The following is a 20,769-nucleotide window of genomic DNA, read 5'->3' as shown; positions in this document are numbered from 1 at the left end:
AACTTCAACACATTCATTTTACCTGTATAGGAACAGCAACATAGAGGTTAAGCAAATGAACCAAAGTCACACAGGCAGTACCTGTCAGAGGTGGGATTTGAACCTATAACCTCGGATTCTGGAGCCTAATACTCTTTCTCTTTTACTACTCTGGCTCCCACTTTGGATGCTTGCTAGTTGTAGCATTATGCACTAGTTACGGAACCTTTCAGAACCTCAGTATTCTAATCTACCAGATGGAAGCAGTGGTCAATCAACAGATACTTACTAAGGATTGCCTATGCATCTGACACTGCACTAAGACAAGACTACAAAGACAAAAATAATGGTTTTCTTTTCATGAGTTATACTTTTAAAAATCTCAGAAGAAGGCAGTGCCTCTCTCTCAGAGGAATGAATTTCTAACAGTGGAGGCTCAGGTATCGTGAGACTGATAGGGGAGACACTTTTGGGTATGGGAGGTTCTTCTGGTACCCCTCAAATCATCTCACACTCTAGGGATGGAGTATAAGTAACCTCATACTCCATACAGTTAAGGGCATCCTATCCTGAGGGATGCTATACCATCTTTTTTCTTTCAAAAATATTATAGTCGTGTGATCTTTTGACCAAGCAATACCACTAGTAGTCTATTTCCAAGATGATTAGGGAAAAAGGAAAATAATCTATATCTTCTAAAATGTTTACAGCAGCTCTCTTTGTGGTGTAAAGAACTGGAAATTGCAGGGATGCCCATCAATTGTGGAAAGGCCGAACAAATTTATTATTTAAAAATTTATTTTATATTACTTAAAATTTAAATTTTTAATAAGCTTAGAAAAGGCAGTGTATGTATATATCTAGGTATATTTGTATGTATATATAAATTCATATCTGCATATATATATAATATGTGTAAATATATATGTAATATACACTTATAACAAATGCATACATATATACTTGCAAAAACATCCATGTATGTGATATACACATTCCCTTTCATTCACTCTAGCTGAACTGGCCTCTTTATTCTTCCCCAAAGTCAGCATTCCATCTCCTCCATTCATGCCTTTGCACAAGTTGGTGCCCATACATGGAATGCACTCTCATTTCACTCCATCTCTTAGAATTTCTACCTTCCTTCAACACTCATCTTAGTTGCCTTTCCTGATGCAGCTAGCTATTGGTTCTTGCCAGCACCTTCCTCAAATATTGTTATATAACTTAATTACGCAATTCTCCCTGTAGGACATAAGTTCCAAGAGGGCAGGAACCAGTTCTCATTTGGCCTTGGTTTTCCCAAAATCTAGTGCAGTGCCTTAGACATAGCAGATCCTTCATAAATGTCTGATTCTAATAGAATCTATTACTTTCCGAAAATGAAAAAGAAAACAAAAAGGAAAACAGCTAAACATTCCTTAATGCTACTTTTCGTGATAGCTAGAAGGGCCATGAACTTTTTGAACTTTTTCCCCTGTACAAACTTAGTATATCATGTGTCAATGCTATCATCTTGTTTGACCATGTGTCTGACAGTATTTATATTTGTCGATTTACATTACAAAGCATGCAGTTTGCTACAGGGTAATAAATACAAAGACCATAACATCAACCCATGCCCTAGAGAATTCCATGTTATATAATTGTTAATATTTTAAAAGGATAAAGGGGAAATTTATTATTTGGGGTTCTACTACCTTAAAATGAGCATGCTCCAAAATAAAGCAGAGGTGCAGGAGCTGCTCTTTTCTGATCTTTCACCCACATGTCTAGTGACTTCTTCTTGGTTTCCCTCTCTGGATTGTTATCCAAGTCATGCCCATTAACTTGGTGTCCCCCAAGCTCTGTCCTATGTCTGCTTCTCCCTCTATGCTACTTTGTTTTTGTGATCTTCTCAGCATTCATGAATTCAATGGTCATTTATATGCAGCTGATTCTTGGTTCTACTCATCCAACCCTAATATCTCTCCTGACTTACAGTCTCACAACTCTTACCACCTATTGGACATCTCAAACTGGATTTTCTATAAACATCTTCAACTCAACACAACCAAAACTGAACTAATTCTTTTACCTCCTAAATCCTCTACTTTCAAATTTTCTTCTTGTTGTGCTTTTGAGGGTACCACCAATCTCCCAGTCACCCAGGTTTGCACCAAGTTGAGGGCAATAACCCTCAACACCTCACTCTCTCTCATCAGATAGGACTTGTTCCCAAGTCCTATTGATTCTATCTTTGCAATGTCTCTCCCATATGCCCCCTGTTCTCCTCTGACACTGTCACCACCCTTGTATGGGCCCTCACCTCCTTATGCCTGGTCTAGAGCAAGAACCTTTTGTTTTGTTTCACTGCCTCAAGTCTCTCTTCACTCCAGTTCATTCAACATTTATCTATCAAAGTGACCTTCCTAAAGTGAACTTCTGACAATTCACCTTTTCCTTCCCATTCAATAAACTCCCGGGGCTCCCTATTCATCTCCACAATCAAATACAAGATCTTTCTTTTGGCTTTTAAAGCCCTTCTTCCTACCTTTCTAAGTCTTCTTACACTTTATTCATCACCACATATTTTGAGATCCAGTGACACTGGGATCCTTGCTTTTTCTCACACAAGACACTCCATTCCTGCTCCTCACTGCCAATACACACTGGGTATATTTTCACCAGTAGTCCCCAATGCCTGAAATTCTCTTCCTTCTTTTTCTCCCCTACCTCAGGGCTTAAGAAGCCTTTGCCAATTGTCCTTAATCTTAGTGTCTTTCTTCTGCTAATTATCTCCAATTTATCCTATATAAATCTGGTTTGTATACAGTTATCTGAATGTTGTCTCTCCCATTAGACTGAGAGATCCTTGAGGACAGGACAGTCTAATGTGAGACCGTTTTTGCCTTTCATTGTATGCCTGTGCTTAGTACAGTCCCTGGCACATAGTAGATACTTAATGATTGTTGACGATTAAACTTTCCTGACAAAACAGCTAACAATAGTATGATTTCTTTGTTAGCTTACTAACCACTTCTAGTTCCTGTTCTGAAGTCCCACAAAGGACTTTGGGGAATTTTTGGCCAACCCAAGTACCTTAAACAATTCAAATGCCATTATATTTCAGTGGGAAGAAGGCAGTTTGGGAACTAGAATTAGATTCCAACTGGAGGGCTACTACTAAAAGGGACATCAGACAAATTATTCAACTTTTCTCTGATTTAATTTCTTATCAATCAGTTAGTTAGTCAATAAACTGGGATTTTAAAAAAGGGGCAAAAGATAGTTCCTGCAGTCTATGAGCTCGGAGTCTAATGGGAGAGATAACATGCAAACAACTATGTGCAAAGAAGCAATATGCAGGATAAATTAGGATTAAAAAAGTGGAGGGGGGGGGTGGGAGAAGGCAGTAGAATTAAAAAAGAATGGGAAAGTCTTCCTGTAGAATGTGGGATTTTAGCTGGGACTTGAAGCCAGAGAAATTAGGAGGTGGAAATAAGGAGGGATACCATTTGAGGCGTGAGGGACAGTCAGTGAAAATGCCCATAGTCAGGAGATGGGAGTGTCTTGTTCGAGGATTATCATGGAGGCCAGTGTCACTGGATTGCAAAATGTAAAAAGCCTTTGAAGGAAGGTGATGAGAGGGCCATGTTATAAAGGATTTTAAAAACCAAACAGGGCATTTTATATTTGATCCTGGAAAGGAGAGGGGAGCCACTGGAGTTTATTGAGATGAGGGGTGACATGATCAGACCTGCATTTTAAGAAGATCACTTTGACAGTGGACTTGAAGATGGATTGGAGTGGGGAAAGAGGCTTGTGGCAGGGGCACCACCCAGCAGGCTATCACATTCAAACAGAGACAAAAAGATACTCAACTCCTTTCCCTTACTTAACTGCCACCTGGTATTCAGTCATTTACCAAGTCTTGTCACTTGGGTTCTGTCATTCACTCGTGTCTGAATCTTTGTGTCTCACTTTCTTGGCAAATGTACTGCAGTAGTTTCCTTCTTCAGTTAATTACACATCATTAATATCTCTTACATCAATCCACTCTCCTCTCCTCACACCCAAATTCCCCTCATCATCATCTGCCTGAACTATGCACGGCAACAGCTTCCTAAATATTTTCCCTGAATCTAGTCTCTTCCCTGTTGGATTCATCCTCCACACAAACCAAATTGATATTCCTAAAAATCTTGATCATATAACTCCTTTGCTTAAGAATTTTAGTGGCTTCCCACTGCTGTTAGCATAAAATACAAGCTCCTCCATTTGGTACTTACGGCCTTCCACTAGCTGGCTCCAGCCTGTCTTTCCAGACTCTTCAAATGTTATTCACACTCAAGCACTCTGTAGTTCAGCCAAACTAATCTACTTACATTGCTCCCTGTATACAACATTCCATCTTACACCTCTGAACCTGGAATGCTCTCCTGCCTCTGGTTCCAAGAGTGGAAGGTAAGCGTCCTGTTATTTTAATCTCTAGTCTTTAAAGGTATATGGATGAAACTCAAGTTGTTCTTCCACTCTCCTAAGTCTCTTCCACATCTTCCTCTGGTCATGTTTTACTCTTGAGCTTCCAGAAAGGCATGTTCTGAATGCTTTATTTACAAGTCTTCTAGGCATTCTGTTGATACTGCAATAATCTTAGAAGGTAACTGTTTAGCTAAAAAAAAACAAGGTGCTCTTCTTTACAACCTTGTTGACTTGGGAAAGGACCTGATATAATGAGCTGAATATTAAATTAGGAATAAAGACTTCTTAATTCCAAACTCAACTACACTATCTATTCACTTCCTGATGATTAAATATAGGAAATGTTTTCTCCAACTTCACAGTGATTCAGTGACGTAGATTTACTACTAAGATTTTAAGTAAAGCAGTATACGAATTAAATCATTATATATGATTAGAGATAAGCTGGATCTGCTACTTAAATTCACTATTCCAGATGGTACACACAGCAGGGGCCTTAAAAATAAAGACTTCAAAAGGTATCTTAATTATACATTCAGAAAGAGCTCTCACCCCTACTGCATGGAATGTGTTGCTAAATTTAGAGATACAAAATGTTCACGTTTCAATCCACAAGAGATATTCTTAATTATAGTATGTCCCAACCAAAATAATTGTCAGTATTACTAGAGCTTAAATGTAGCATAGTAACACAGGATTTCTCATTCTTGGATCCTATCTCCTTTACTATGAGTCATTAGCATGTTTTTCCCCATTATATTGGATCCAGTTTTATAGTAGCTATTGGAAGACATTGTGAACGCACTTTTGCTTTACAGAGGAGTTGAGAAATCCTGAAACAATATTTCTGCCATTAAGACTTTCTGTGTTTCTCTAATATATTCACTGTCTTTGTTTGATTCAGCTCCATCCATACATTTCACTGAATCCTCCATACATTTGACAACAGAATTTGATTTCAAAGACTAGCTAGGTGGCATAGTGGATAGAGCACTGGGCTTGGAATCAGGAAGACTCATCTTGCTGAGTTCAAAACCAACCTCAGACACTTATTAGCTATGTGACCCTGGGAAAATCACATACTCTCTGCCTCAGTTTCCTCATCTGTAAAATGAGCTGGAGAAGGAAATGGCAAATCACTCCAGTGTCTTTGTCAAGAAACCCCAAATGAAGTCATGAAGAATCAGGCATGACTGAAACAATTCAGCAACAACAAAGAGTTTCAAAGAAGATGGCTTTTCAAACGTTTGGGAATTTTACAGTGTGACACAAAATCCTAAGAAATAAAAACCAAAGCAAAAACAACTCTAAAGACATTTGTGACTTTTCATTCTTCGTTTTTAGGGTCCTTCATGTATTGATTCTTTCATGGAGAATTTGACTCACCCCAGGAACACTGAAACACATGTTACTCAGCTGATATTCTGCCAGACCCTACCTGAGCTCCACAACCAATGTTTTAAAGTCTATGGAGAGGAGGGAAATATCGAGCAATATTCTTGAGAATTTTTTTTCCTTCTCATATGAAACTATAGCTGCTAAAGAGGCTGATGGGATATTCTGGCTCTCATTCTGAACAGATAACTCTTAGTATATCAACCATATTTCTATCATTTCCAAATATAAACCCACCATCTTCAGCTGGTCATTCTTAATAAAATACTTTGAAATCATATATGACTCCTTGCTTTGTACATTTTGAATGAAGGCTAAAACTTTAAGGTAAATGCCACCCTGTCGTCCATTTAAAGAATGTATAAAATAATATGATCCCTGGAATTTAGGGTTTTATTTTAAGAATGAAAAAGGAAAAAAATAAAAAACACATCACGATGACCTTGACGAATTATTTCCATTTTCTTTCATAACAATTTATGTCCAACTTTGGAGGGAAAAATTCGTAAAATATTATAGAACATTCTTTCTTCCAAGAAACCCTGACATCAGGAGTTCCTAATTTAGTTCTTAGCCTCTGGATGCTACATGAATTCAAATACACATGTAAGGGCACTTCCAGGTGAGTAGCGAAAACTAAGTCAGAATAGTGAGTTAGAAAATACCTGAGGTTGGTTTCAGTTTCAAACTTTATTTCATAACATGATCCCATTTCTCAATTGAATGGCCTTGCTAGAGAAAGCTAAGCCAGTAGAGAAACATAATTTGATTGCTATAGAAATGAAGCAGCTGGATTCATTTTGATTGTGGGAGGTAACAGGAACACAATATGTGAATCGAAATCAATATTAATATGTTTATAGTATGTAGATAGATGGACTTATTTGGTTGATAGATTTATTGGGTTCTTGGCACATATTTAGCAGCCTTCATACCTTAAGTGCTTTGGATCTTGCTAGACATAGTCATCTGGTGAGATCTCTCTGAATAATTACTTTAGATTATAAATTACTGTAGGGCAGGTAACTAGCAGAAGAAGTATAGATATAGATATAGATACTGGTGACATAATGGAATATCTCTAAAAATAGCATGATACACTAATATATCGTTATCTCTCACATGATTTCTTCTTTCTCCTCTTCAAGTTTATTATAGCTCTTGCTTCCCTTCCCCCAAATGTTTACCCTGACCCTATCCTTGCCACTCAGTTTTTGAGGTTGCTTTTTTTTTCTTGAGGAGGAAGAGAACAGTAATGTTTTCATTTTGTCTTCCCTATTACAAGAAAAGGAAAGAACAGTATGGGAAACAGCAAGGATAAGAGAGCAAGTTACTAGTCAGAGTCTTTGGATGGGGGTCAACAGTAATATGTGGAAAAGGAGATTTTGATCATAAGCCTGGGCCAGCACCCTTCCTTAGACCTCTATTCTGAGAAAGACTGCCTTAAACTGAGCCATTAAGTCAACATTGAAGAAAAACAAAAAAAAGTTGTTTCAACTGCATAATACAAATCATAAATCATTAGTAATACTCAGGAAGATGAAGTAAAATTTAAATTTACATTGGCTTCTACTGTGATATCTTGGAAATAACTAGTATAAAGAAATTTATGAAAAGAAAATGGTATCTGAGTTTTTTTAAGTAGAATTTTCTCTTCCATATTTTCTAAGTTATATAATTCCCTCAAAGGGATATGTCACTTTTCCTCTTAGCAGAATATGATTGTGTTGGTTCCAGAAAAATCATGAAATCTTTTTTTAAAAATTGCTTATACAAAATACCAAGCCTTCATTGTACCAAAATGATAACAATTTGCCATAGTCTAAACTATAAGCAGTTATTAAATAAGTCAGGGAACATCTGTTTCCATTCATTAGAATGTGGAACACAGTACTTACCGCCATCTTCAACTGTAAAGTAGAAACTATCACTTGTGGCATTAGCCCCTTCTCTTAAGACATAGCATATTTTCATGTCATCAATGTCAGCTGGAAAAAATAACAAAAGAGTAAAATGACTTTTTAAAATTGGAAAGAATGCAGACTATCTAACAGGTATTAACCTGTGCTCTCCCCCACCCCATCCCTTTTTGCTCAGTCAGATGCAAAAAATGCTTATCTAACATGCCCATGCCTGAATCCATTGTTAGATACAGAGCTCTGAAGGGAGAAAATGCCTCTAGACTTCCTAACCTAGCATCATATTGGTATTTGGTCTTCTAGTAGCTGACTTACATTATACTGAGGTAAGTTGAACGCAGATAAAGAAACTGAAGAATCCGGAAAGAGACACAGAGGATGTCAGGCCTAGCTAAAAATGTAAAGCAGTAGAAGAGCTCAATTCTGGTATCCTTTTACCTCTGCCTTCTCTCTCTTGGCACATTGAGTCTCTGGGTACCCATTTGCTGTCTCATTCCTCAATTTCCCTTCATTTAATTCTTTTACAGAGTATCTCTGTGATAGGTTTTGAGGAAGATGGAAAGATGACTAAGACAGAATCCCTATCTTCAAGGACCTTACTTGTTTCATTATTTCTACCAGCTTATTTTCCACAATGGTGGTGTACTGGCAGTGAAACTGATCAAATAACATTCTCTTCTACCATTGTAATCACCACCCTATACCCATATTTGTTTCAGGCAAGTCAGATAGTAGCTATTTCTAAGACTACATGAAAAGTAAATCATCACTGAAAATAGATTCCAACGATAGTCCAATATTTATTTATCCAATAAGCATGTCAGGGTTTTCTCTTCCCCTTTAACACAACTTTAAGTACTCACCTAAGGGGAAATATGTATACAAATAAACTTTACTAATACTTGCAAGAATACAAATTCAATGTTGTGCAGTGATTGTAAGGGGTGTGATTTGTATAGGTACAATCTTCCATGAATGAATCTCATGATAGATTATCCTTCTTAGAACCAAGCTAGATCAGTAATAGGACAATGTACATGCTACAGAGATTTAAAGGAGTGGTCATTTTAAAAGCCTTGTTATGTCAACTACTGACAATCACATATGGACCTTCTGGTGATGAGTTATTACCTATGAAATACCTAAGCTTTTTAGATAAGTTGCTCCATAAGAATAAGATGTCATCTACTAGTTACATCAATATGAAATCAGACTTTGTTCCCTTATGTAAATTCAAGCTATAGATTTCTTTGTAAATTCACTCTTTTCAACATATGCTAGCATGTCTACTTTTAATCAAATTAAACTAGGGCAAATAACTTAACGGCAACTGAGTGTATGATATAGAGCTAAATCAAGATGCCAATATCCCATGTTACACACTGAATTTGTACAGAAAAAAGTTCAAATAGTTCACTTTAAAGATACAAAGCCAGAACTGGCCCACATCTATGATACTCCTGGTTGATACAACTTCCAAAGTAATTTTAGGGCTGGCGATAGAATTTGATTTAGTACTCATTATTTTGCATGTACTGCTGGGGAAAAGAGATGTCCCTTTGTTGAAAAATGAAGATCCAATCCAAGAGGCTTGGAAATAGAGTTTGTCTAAGGTCATGAAAAATCCTATCTGTACAATGTCTGGGGCAAGAGTTATTAGATGATTCCCCCAAATTCCTTCCAACTGAGTAAATTCATAGAAAATTCAAGTCCAGGAGGGAAAAAATGAAATGACAGCTCTTCTAGCATCCATTCTAGTCCTCGTTTGTTTCCTGAATCACATTTGACTCTAGGCTTTAGCACAAATGGCAAGAAAGCAGTGTGATAGAACCTCACTTCAACCACTAAGGGGCACCCCCACTCACTGGCCACTCACTCTGATAAGTCTTAACTTATCTTTTGGAAGAAAATTGCCCTCGGCTCTGCCTACATAACTAAATAACTCAAAATTAAGGTAACTTAATTCTTTGTTAAGATCCTTGGGTTAGGTTAGTTTTTCCCCTCCTTTCATAATTTTAAAGAAATTTGGTAGACTGACATTGACAAGATTATAATCTTCTGCAAGCAGAACATGAAAACCTTCCTTACTGAAACAAAGTTCTGCATCATTGTTTTTTAAGAAAAGAGCAAAGCCTTTAGGAGCATATTCCCAGAGAAGCGGAGCACTAGCTCAAAACTGATTCTTAAGATTTCTTTAAAGAATAAAAAGAGCAAAGAGAAAAGGACCTGTTTGTACAAAAATATTTATAGCAGCTCTTTTTCTGGTGTCTAAGAATTGGAAATTGAGGAGATACCCATGAATTGGGGGAATGACTGAACAAGTTTGGGTATATGATTATAATGGAATATTATTTTGCTATAAGAAATTATGAGCAGGCAGATTTCAGAAAAATCTGGAAAAACTTACTTGAACTGATACAAAGTGAAGTGCGAAAAAACCAAGGGAACATTGTACAAAGTAACAGCAATATTGCATGATGAACAACTGTGAATGACTTAGCTATTCTCAGCAACACAATTCAAGACAAACCCAAAGGACTCATGATGAAAAATGCTATCCATCTCCAGAGAAAGAACTGATGGAGTCTGCACACAGACCAAAGCATACTATTTTTCATGTGTTTTCTTTCTTTCTTTTTTGTGCAAATTTTCTTCCACAAAATGACTGATCTGGAAATATGTTTTACATGTTTGCACATGTATTACCTATATTAAATTGCTTACCACCTCAGAGAGAGGGAAAGGAAGGGAGAGAGAGAATTTGAAACTCAAAACTTTAAAAAAAAGAATGTTAAAATTGTTTTTATGTGTAATTGGGGAAAATGAAATATTATTGATAAAAAATGAAAAGAGTACATGCAGCTATATCACTATCAAACGTCCCAGAATTTTCATTCCAAGTCAAGGCAGGTGATATTGATTAGCTAAAACAGGCCAAAAATGTATTTACCTTCCTACATCATCCTTTAAGAGGTAAAAAGGCCCAATATCCAGGGGTGTTTTTAATCTCAAAGAAGGAAAACCATTGACTATAGCAGCCTTATTCTACAATTATCCCCAAAAAATGTTTAATAAAGATTAGAATGGAAATTTTTAGGATGTATTCATACCTTAAACTACACACACACACAATGTTTAAGGTATAAATATACCCTCTGTGCGTGTATAGATGATAGATAGATTCCCTTTGTTAAAGGGTAGAGGAATTAAGAAGATAACAAAAATCAAAAATAACTTTCTAAAAACAATATGAGATAAACAAAGTTTCTTATATTTGTTTATCATACTTCAGATTTATTTCTGCTAATCTACACAATCTTCTCATGTTTTGTATAATTAATAAAATATAATTTATCACTTGATTAACTGCAAATGAACTCTAAAATATAACCCCAATTTTACTCTTCGGCCTAATATATTAAGCTTCTCCAAGGTGATTTCTAAATTACACTATATATGACTGTATCCTGCAATGAATTCTAGTAATTATTTGTTCCATTTTCACCTGGAATGCAATTTTACATTAAAAATGTTTTGGCCTGCCTAAATTATTGCTTTAGTAGTTTTTCTGACTGTATTTTTAAAATTGGAATACATATATATACATACATACACATATGTGTTACACACATAAACATATATATGTATACATACATATCTGTGCATACATACATATTGTATGTATAGCATCATGTATTTCTCTAGCCCACTAAATCCCATCAAAATATAATTCAATAAATCCTTCAGGATCAAAAGCCACAGCTCAGTTTAGCCCTCACCCTAGACACATATATCATTCCCTTTCTAGAAAAGCAACCATGGCAACTCCATAATGGAGTTTTTTTCATTCTTTCTCACTTATCTAATCTCCATAAATAACTGCTATGAACCAAGCTCCAGCCTCAACTTGTTGAAATGAATGCTGTTTGATTATATCTACATATATATATGTATATATGTATATGTGCGTGTGTATATGTATATATGAAGTAATTTTCTTAGTAAATATTTAGATCTTTGCTAGAGCTATATGAGTTTGCTGGCCTCACTAAAGCAAGTTCATCATTCACAATTACTTCACATTTTACAAATGACTACAAGGCTTGACATACTGTGTACAAGAGCACAAGGGGTAGAGGGGTGGGGGGCAGAATGGAGCAGTGGAGTGCTGCCATACAGCAATATTTAAAAGACAACTCATGTGTTCAGAGCTGTCGGATTTGGTCTGGGATCACTTTAATTAACCTTTTACTCCAAATTCACCAGGACCCCTTATTATCTGTAATACCTAATCCTTTTCACAGTGGGGAAGAATGTTTAAAGCATCATTTTCTGCTCTTCAATGCTCAATAAACATCCCTCTCACCTTCTTTCCTTTACATGAACATGGACCAGATGAGAGACAGCATGGCATCGTTTATATGGTACATGTCAGGGGCCCTGACAGAAAAAACGTCCTGCTGGTTTGGCATGACATTTGGCATTTTGTAGCTTGCCTGTCTCTGCAGGCCCTAGGGTATATTCAGGCATTCAGCCAAGATTCGAGGAGTTGGAGTGTGGGGCTATTTGCCAGGGTCCAAAACAGGCAAGTAGTTCACTTTAACACATTTTGAGACTCCCATGTTTATTAAAGCATTTGCTGTCTAAAAGCAGAGCACTGCTAAGAATCTAGAAACAGGAAAAAGACACTCCCAGTGGGATGTCCCAGAGTTAAACTTCATCCCTGAGCATAAAAATCATTGTGAGGGATATATATCCAATTTCCATCCTGTCACCCCAAGGGGGATTTTCATGAAAGCAACCAAAGCACTTTGAAAAAAAGGGGGGCCACAAAGTCTAGAGGTCAGGGCTTTGCACCCAAAGAGAGAGTGCTGAGCTAGGTAACCAACTATACCACTAGTAGCTATGCATAAATCACTTGCCCTTCCTGCCCCAGGCTATATGCAAACAGAAAGGGAGCCAAAGCAAGTGCCTTATTTATTCATTCATTCATTCACCAAACATTTGTTCAATGTGTATTATGTTCAAAGAACTTTAATTCAGATTAGAAATGCACTTAAGCTTTTAAAATATCTAGGGAATGGAAGCAATTTGTCCTTTTGGGTTTGCAGGCTAGGTACTGGTAAAGGCTAGAGGGGAGAGGAGCCTGTAATTAGTTAAATAATTACTTTAGTTTCCCACACATGGTTAATGGATCCTCGATTTCCAAACAGAAAGTTGTAAATATGTTGTGCACAGTAAATAGCATCTTACTCAGGTTTTCATTTTTTAAAATTTAGATAGAACCTTAGATAGAAATAATCTAATCCAACTCACTCAACCTGTTTGGAAAAGATAAATTATGTCACTGTTTACCATGAAGATAATGAGTTATTATTATCATCACATTTTCAAAATGATTTTCTAAGTAAATATGCAGCAAGGTATGATATGTACGAATAATCACAAAATTCTAAGGATTCAATAGTTCCCTTAACACATAGCATGTCAGGCCTGAAGTCAGGAAGACTCAACTTCCTGAGTTCAAATCAGGCCTCAGGCACTCACTAGATGTGTGACCCTGGAGAAGTCATTTAACCCTGTTTGCCTCAGTTTCCTCATCTGTAAAATGAGCTGGACAAGGAAATGGCAAACACTCCCACATCTTTGCCAAGAAAACCCCAAATGGGTTCATGAAGAATCAAACATGACTGAACAACAATAAAAATTCACTATGTAATGATATTTCTAGGGATGGATGCATCTTTGGTATGTATATTTTGTTGTTTTTCTGTCATTTTCAGTCATGTCCAACTCTTCATGCCTTCATTTGGGGTTTTTTTGGCAAAGATACTGGAATGGTTTGTCATTTCCTTCTCCAGTTCATTTTACACTTGAGGAAACTGAGGCAAACAGGGTTAAGTGACTTGCCCAGGGTCACACAGCTAGTAAATGTCTAAGGCTAGCTTTGAACCAGAAGATGAGTCTTCCCAAATCCAAGCCCAGAACTCCATCCACTGTACCACCTAGCTGCCCTTTGGTATGTATAACTGGATAGCTGTTCTCCCTCTGTACTTGGATTTTTCTACATTAAAATATATTCATGTAAAATAAAGCAAATTACACAAAAATCAATGGTAACTCTCTCAAGGTTCAACATTCTGGTCAGTTATCAGAATCATTTGGAGAAGTTAGTGTGGTGCTGTGTGAAAAAAATAAAGCAAAATACTCAAGTTGCAGTCACAGAAATTCAGGATTTCTGATCCCAGCTCTATCACGATTACTTGTGACCTCAGTTACCTCATGTGTAATATAAATGGGATGGACTAAACTCAGTTCCCTTCCAACTCTCAATCTCTGACCCTATGAATTCTAAGAACAACTTCAAAATACCAACTGAAACCAAATCAGACAAAAAGTTCTCTAAATTAAGTTTTATCTAGGTTCAAAGTTATTAATAATTTTTATTACTGCTACTACTAGTAGTAGGATTCACATAGCTGCATTCTTCCAAAAGAGCATGATGTAGTAGATTGAGGACAGACCTTAGAACATGGAAGACTCAAGTTCAAGTCTTGCCTGTTAAATATACTGTCTGTGCCTACAGGTAGATGGATCACTTCATCTCCTAGTGCCTCAGGCAACTCTCTAAGAGTGTAAATGATAGGTGCATTCTCAACCTATATTATGGAGAGAATATCTGCCCTGGGAGTTCTCAATGCTGATGAATTAACAAACCTAGATTCATTTTTCCAAAAAACTAAAAACTCTTTCTATGGTATTGGAAAAACGTTTTCCCTTAAAGGTATGAACCTTGAAGGGGGCATGGCCCAGGAAGCTTGAGAGAGATGTATGGCAGAGTCATTTCTCCCTAACCCCACTAATTGCTTTAGACATAGTGCCACCCATCCTTAGCTTCCTAGCAGACTTCCTTCTTCTAAACTCCTTCCCTGTACATTCATTCAAGGATTTTCCCCTTAAAATCCTCAGTCTCTCATACCCTTCTCAGTATCTCCCCAGTGTCATCACCTCCCAAACATTTATTCATCCCTCTTTCCCTGCCTATCCTCTCTATCAGCTGTCAGTACAACTGGACGCATGACCACAGATCATGCTTAAAAGTTTTCTTTATTGTACCCCCAGCATAAGCTTAAGCATACCAGAGAATCCAGGAGTGGGGTAAAAGCTTGAGCACCTAAGTCACTGAGAATGCAGAGAATTCCTAATTTCTTCCTGAAGGGGAAGAAAACAATCAAAAACATCCTCTCATTTAGTCTCATTGCATCCTTTTGAGGCAGAATTAGGTAGGTATTAGTATCCCCATTTTATAAAGTAGACAATAGCCCAGAGTTTAAGTGACATCCACAGTGTCACACACAGGAAGTCGGTAACTGAGCCAAGAGCTGAATCTGGTCCTATTCCTATTCTAATACTCTATTTTTGCATTTGTCAATGAAAGCTATCACTTCCGGAAACAGAACCCAGTGTATTCAGTAACTGTAAGTGAAGAAAAGAGAATGGTACCTTGTGTAAACTGAGTGACGCTGTGATTGCCTTTCCCCAGGTTGAAGAGAAAGCCATGGTGTGGGGCTCCTGTCACAATGAACTTGAGAGAAATGTGCAAGCTGTCCTTGTCCTCCACTTTCAGTATTTTGTTTGTAATCATGAAACCCAAGTGTCCAGTTGTCAAAACGCGAAGGGTGGGGGCACCTTTTTTCACCACAATTTGAGGTGAGCTGTTGTCCACAGCAATCACCCGGATTTTCATCATTTGGGGTCTCCTTGTTTCAAATACAGTATCAGGAAAAACATAGAAACCAGCATGTGTGCCATCAGTCACAGTGAAGGAGAAGCTATCTTCAGTTGACTCTGTCCCATCATGTTTGTAGCTAATCAAATTTTCATTCAGGTCCTGTTTGGTGAAGACCATAACAGGCCTGGTATTATTGAATAAGAGGTGACCGTGAACAGGTACTTGAGTGACAGTGAATTTCAAGAGATGATCAGGAGTATCTCTGTCTTCTACAGTGAGTTCAAAGGGAGTGATCAGCTTATTTTCACTTTCACTCACCACCAGATTATGAATAGTGACCACTGGCTTCTTGTTATCTACATCACTAATGGAGATCCGGAAAGTCCGAAAGACAGAGTTACGTCCATCAGTAACTTCAAACTCAAAGCTATCCATTTTCACCTCATCATCAGATGTGTGAATGTAGTAAATTTTGTTCCCTGCAAGCTGAAGCTGAGTGAAAGAAGTGATGGGCACTCCTGATTGATCTGTGCACTCCAAGTGACCCCTCATAGGGGCCCTGGTGATGCTAAAAACTAAATTTTCATCAGGACTGTTGAGGTCACTGGTGCTCAGTAAGTCCGTTGTGAGTGTTACCCTGCCACCTTCTTTTAAAGAAACTCCTTTGCTTATAACATCTGGGAAAACCATGTCAATGCTACCAATGGACACATAAAAATATCGGTCAATGAGGGGATTTATTCCATCAGTCACATCAAATTTGATCAGATCCCGAACACCCTCCTTCCCCAAATGCATATATTGAATTAAATCTCTGTCCACTTCATCTTGGGTGAAATTCATGCCCAGGGTGATGTTCTCAACTGCACCATCAGGCCTTCGTCTTTGTAATAGGCCATGCCCTGGTCCATAACGAATAATATAAACCAAACTTTTGTCTTCAGAATCTAAATCAGTTGCCATCAGCACCCTGTTGCTGATAATTTTGGTTTCTCCCATTTCAATTTCTAGTCCATTATTGATAGTCATTCTAGGGGTCTCATCGTCAACAGGAATGACCAATATGATCACCCTTTTCTCCACTGAATATTTGCCATCAGTTAGTTTTATAGCAAAGCTGTCCTCCTGAGTCTCAGAGTCATCATGCTCATAAATAATACTAGAACTCTCAATGATCTGATCCAGGGTGAAACTTTCCACCAAAACTGTACCATTTATCAACTGGTTCATGATGTGACCATGGGAGGGAAAACGGGTGATAACAAAAGTCAGATCATCTGCGGGAACATCTCCATCAGCAGCATTGAGGATGGGAGTATCGATAACCAGACTCATGCCTTCCATCACCATAAATTCTCGCATAAACATTTCTGGCTGCTCGTCATTAGTTGGAATGATCACAATGGGAAAAAAATGTCTATGAGAAAAATTAATTCCATCTGAACAACGGAATGCGAATCGATCTTCCACTGGTTCCACACCCTTGTGGATACTCTGGACATAATAAATATGTCCCTGTTTGAGATCTTTTAGAGTGAAGGCACTGATGGCTATTCCTGCTCTTGATTTCTCTGAGCCTGGAGCTGGGGAAATATTTTCAACATATCCTGAAGTAGGCTGAGTAACTATTGTACATAAAATGTCATCATTAGGGGAATCAATATCCTCAGCATTTATATGAGAAGTGGTAATTACCCTTTTATCACCCTCTACTACCATAAATTGCTCCCCAACAGTGACCTCTGGGGCCTGATTATCAATGGGGAGAATGGTCACCAACACAGTAACCCCCTGCACAATGTTGCCACCAATCCGCCACTCCTGAGACATATCTGACAATGTCAGGTTGAAAGAATCCTCTTTGGGAAATGGGCCTATTTCACCACTGGTGTGGGCATAGACAACGGATCCCTCTAGGATATCCCTCTGTGAAAACTGCTCAGCTGGGACTCCATTGACCAAGATTTCCCCATATACTGGGGGGGTTTCCAAGAGAAAAGTCAGCATCAAATCATCAGTGTCCTCATCAGTACCCTTGATTACATGAGCTGTGATTTCAGCAGCTTCATTTTCTAACACATCTAGGTAGGAGCCCAAGGTGCCAGCAGGCAAGGACAGAATGGGTACCTCATCATCTACTGGGCGTACATTTGCTCTGAGAGTGATGGGTACCACATGGAGGCCATCGCTCACTGCTATAGAGCAGCTGTCGCTAGGGGACTCATCCCCATTGTGGACATAAGTGACCCTGCCTCGAACAATGTCCTCCAAGTGAAAGAGTTCACCCACTACTAGCTTCCTTTGGCTTAACTGCAATTGACCATGCTTGGGAGCCTGAGTGAGGGTGAAGGAGATATGGGTAGCATCAGTGTCCACATCAGTAGCATGTAGCTCAGTTTCACTCAGGATGTGCTGGCCCTTCTCCTGGATAGTGAAGCCTGTATTGAGGATCTCAGGGGGTTGATTATCCACTGGCTGAAGATAAAAAGTAAAGGTCCCTGGAACCATATTCCCAGCCTGGTCCTCTACCCGGTACTGGAACTGGGCTACCCGAGCAGCCACCCCCAGTTCCTGGTCTGGGGGTTTATAAGCAATTTTGTGGTGATTGATCTGGGCCTGGGTGAAATGGGTCACTGCAACTGAGGGGTTATCAGTCAAAACCAATGTGCCCAGTGGGGCCGGAGAATGATTTTCATCTGTGTCTGTGGGGGGCTGAGTCACAATGTAGCGCAGTTCTCGGTCATCTGTGTCCAGATCAGTATAGCGCAGCCACTTCTTTCTTAGTGGCGTGAGCTGGTACTCTTGTACCACCATCCTCAGTGGGCAACCACTGCCCAGCTCTGGAGGCAGGCGGTCCACAGGATGAATACGCAGCACAAACTTTTGTAGTCCTGATTGGTTGGGCGGGTCATGGTCATCCTGGACTCTGAAGACAAACTGGTCCATGACAGGACCCACTCCAGGACTGTGGGGACCGATGTGCCGGTAAAACAGTCTCCCCTCGACAATGTCCTGCTGTCGCCACTCTATCACTGACCTCTCATATAATGTACCCTTCTGGGAGTCCACCACTTGCCTCCAGGGGCCTCCAGTAAGCTCCTCCCCGTCTCTGGGTGGATGGGTCTGGCGGAGTAGCAATTGTCCAGTTGATGAATAGGGGGGCTCCAACACAAAAAGTATCATAGAGTCATCAGAGTCAATGTCAGTGGCACTCAAAGCCAGTGGTGGAATTGGAATAGTATCACCCTCAGCCAGCACCAGTCCAGTATTAGCATTGAGGACAGGTGGCTGGTCATCCACAGGTACCAGGGTAATGGGAAAGAGAAATTGCACCTGGTGCTGTCCTCCTCCATCTACCATTCGAAGCACCAGGTTATCGCTCAGAGAGCCATCACTATCATCATGCTGGTAGACTACCTGCCCAGCCTGCAGCTCAGCTACTGTGAAGTGCTTTCGTGGTGGTCCAGAAACAGGATCTCTACTAGGGGAACCCAAGAGGGCCAGATGCCCATGCTGAAGGCCAGCCACCACCTCCAGCTGCACAGCATCGAGGTCGTCCTCATCACTGATAACCAGATTGGAGGGTCCACTGCCTGGGGGGCCAGTGAGGGGCCGGGACTGACCCTCGTAAAGGATAAGGCCAGTATTTCTGGTGACTACGGGAGCCAGAGTGTTCATGGGCTTCACAACCACCATGAAGGCAAAAGGATCTGAAGCTGCACCCTCTGGATCTACCACTTCCAGCTCTAGTTCAAAAAGACGCTCTTGGTCAGAATCTTCTGCTGGGGGCTGGTAAGCAATTTTGAGGAGCCGCAGGTCCCGCTGGGTGAAGGAAGATAGAGGTAAGCTGCGGTCATCGGTGCTCACCAAGTAGCCTTGACCTTGCTGGAACGGCGAAGTGAGATTGAAGACCAGCAAATCAGGGTCTGATTCAGAATCCTCAGCTGCCAACATGTCCGGTGTCAGGGCAGTCAGCACAAATTGGTCCACCTCCATCATCATCATGGCAACAAAACTGGGCTTAGGTGGTGTGTTCTCCGTGCCTCCCCGGATCCTTACCAGCACCTGAAAGTGCTCTCGTTTCAAAGACGGGCTTCCTACTGGGGCACCCCTGGGGTGCAGCTCCACGATCATGGGCACCCAATCTCGATTTGGGGAGCGACCGGGTGCTGTATGCAAGTATCTCACCCCCAGTTCCAGGAAAGCATTGCAGTCCATCATCTGAGGCTTCTCCAATCCCTCTCCCCCTCCCCAGTCCCTCTCTGCTCCTAGAGCCTGTGGATAGTGAAGCAGTTTCCCATAGCGCGGAAGAGCCCCCAGCCCAGAGAGAATGCCAACCCTGCATTCCTCTGTCTCGGGCAGGTAAGTGAATTCCAGACTACGACGATCTAACGGGTTACTAGTACCCAGAAGCTCCTCTACGACCAGGGGCAAGTTCCTGGTCACTATCTCCAACTGGGTAAAGAGTACCTCCACCTCCAGCACCAGGGGCAGCACCACTGACCCGCTGGGAGTATCATAGCGCAGCTGCAATCGGACTCGGTCCCGTGAAGGGCTGCGTGCGCCCAGGTGCGAGTAGCTCACCTCTCCAGGTCCAAAGTCACAGGGAAACCGCTTGGGACTGAGGTGACCAGGCAGCTGAGCCAGCGCGTCGTTGCCCAGCACCACCACCTGGCAACGATCCCCCGGCTGCACCTGCAGCACCAAGTCATGCAGAGGGTCCAGCCAGACCGCGCGTCCGAACGGCACCCGGAGTCCGCGGTTGGCCAGCACTATGACCTCTTCTGCTGGGGCACCCGATGGCCCAGTGAAGCCTGGAGACAGCAACGCTGAGCTGGGGCCATCAAGTTGAGCGGAGACCCACCTCGCTAGTGACAGAATTAGGAGTAAGAGCCAGGGCAGCGGATGCACGCGGAGTGGCCACGAGGTGACAGAGCGAACAGTCCCCGGCTGCGCTGGAACGATCCCGAGAGTTCCTGCAGCTCTGCTCACGCCGTGGCGCATGATGCCGGTCCTTACTTAGACTACGGAGGTGCGCCTGAGAGCCAGCAAAGTCGGCTTCCCTAGAAGGAGCGAGCAGCACCCCTGGGAAGCGGAGGGGGCCGAACAAATTTGCGGCGTTCGCAGAAGTAACTGCACGGGGCGGAAAGCGCAATGCAATTCAGACTGGCACTGCTGCTCAAAGGACGGCTCCGCCAGGGCCGAGCCCCGCCAGTTCCACGGTCTCCACGGCTTCTGACTCCTTTGCTAGGGTAGCACTACAAACTGAGTTTTTCCCTG

The 20,769-nt window shown here is 40.5% G+C and overlaps 1 protein-coding gene across 1 annotated transcript in view; it reads right to left on the bottom strand.

Annotated features, from left to right (window-relative positions):
• FREM2 (FRAS1 related extracellular matrix 2) overlaps nt 1-20,493 on the bottom strand; it is a 222,227-nt gene extending 201,734 nt beyond the window's left edge. The window contains exons 1-2 of the mRNA XM_036746176.1: nt 15,261-20,493; nt 7,737-7,826 (exon numbers count right to left, since the gene is read on the bottom strand). Of these exons, the coding sequence (XP_036602071.1) occupies nt 7,737-7,826; nt 15,261-20,493 (5,323 nt within the window). The remainder of the gene's footprint in view (nt 1-7,736; nt 7,827-15,260) is intronic.
• Nucleotides 20,494-20,769: the final 276 nt, after the last annotated feature.

The sequence above is a fragment of the Trichosurus vulpecula genome, chromosome 2 (genome assembly GCF_011100635.1).
Source record: "Trichosurus vulpecula isolate mTriVul1 chromosome 2, mTriVul1.pri, whole genome shotgun sequence".
Taxonomy (NCBI): Eukaryota; Metazoa; Chordata; class Mammalia; order Diprotodontia; family Phalangeridae; genus Trichosurus; species Trichosurus vulpecula.
Note: the sequence above shows the minus strand (reverse complement) of the source record. Positions and strands in the feature narration are given on the sequence as shown.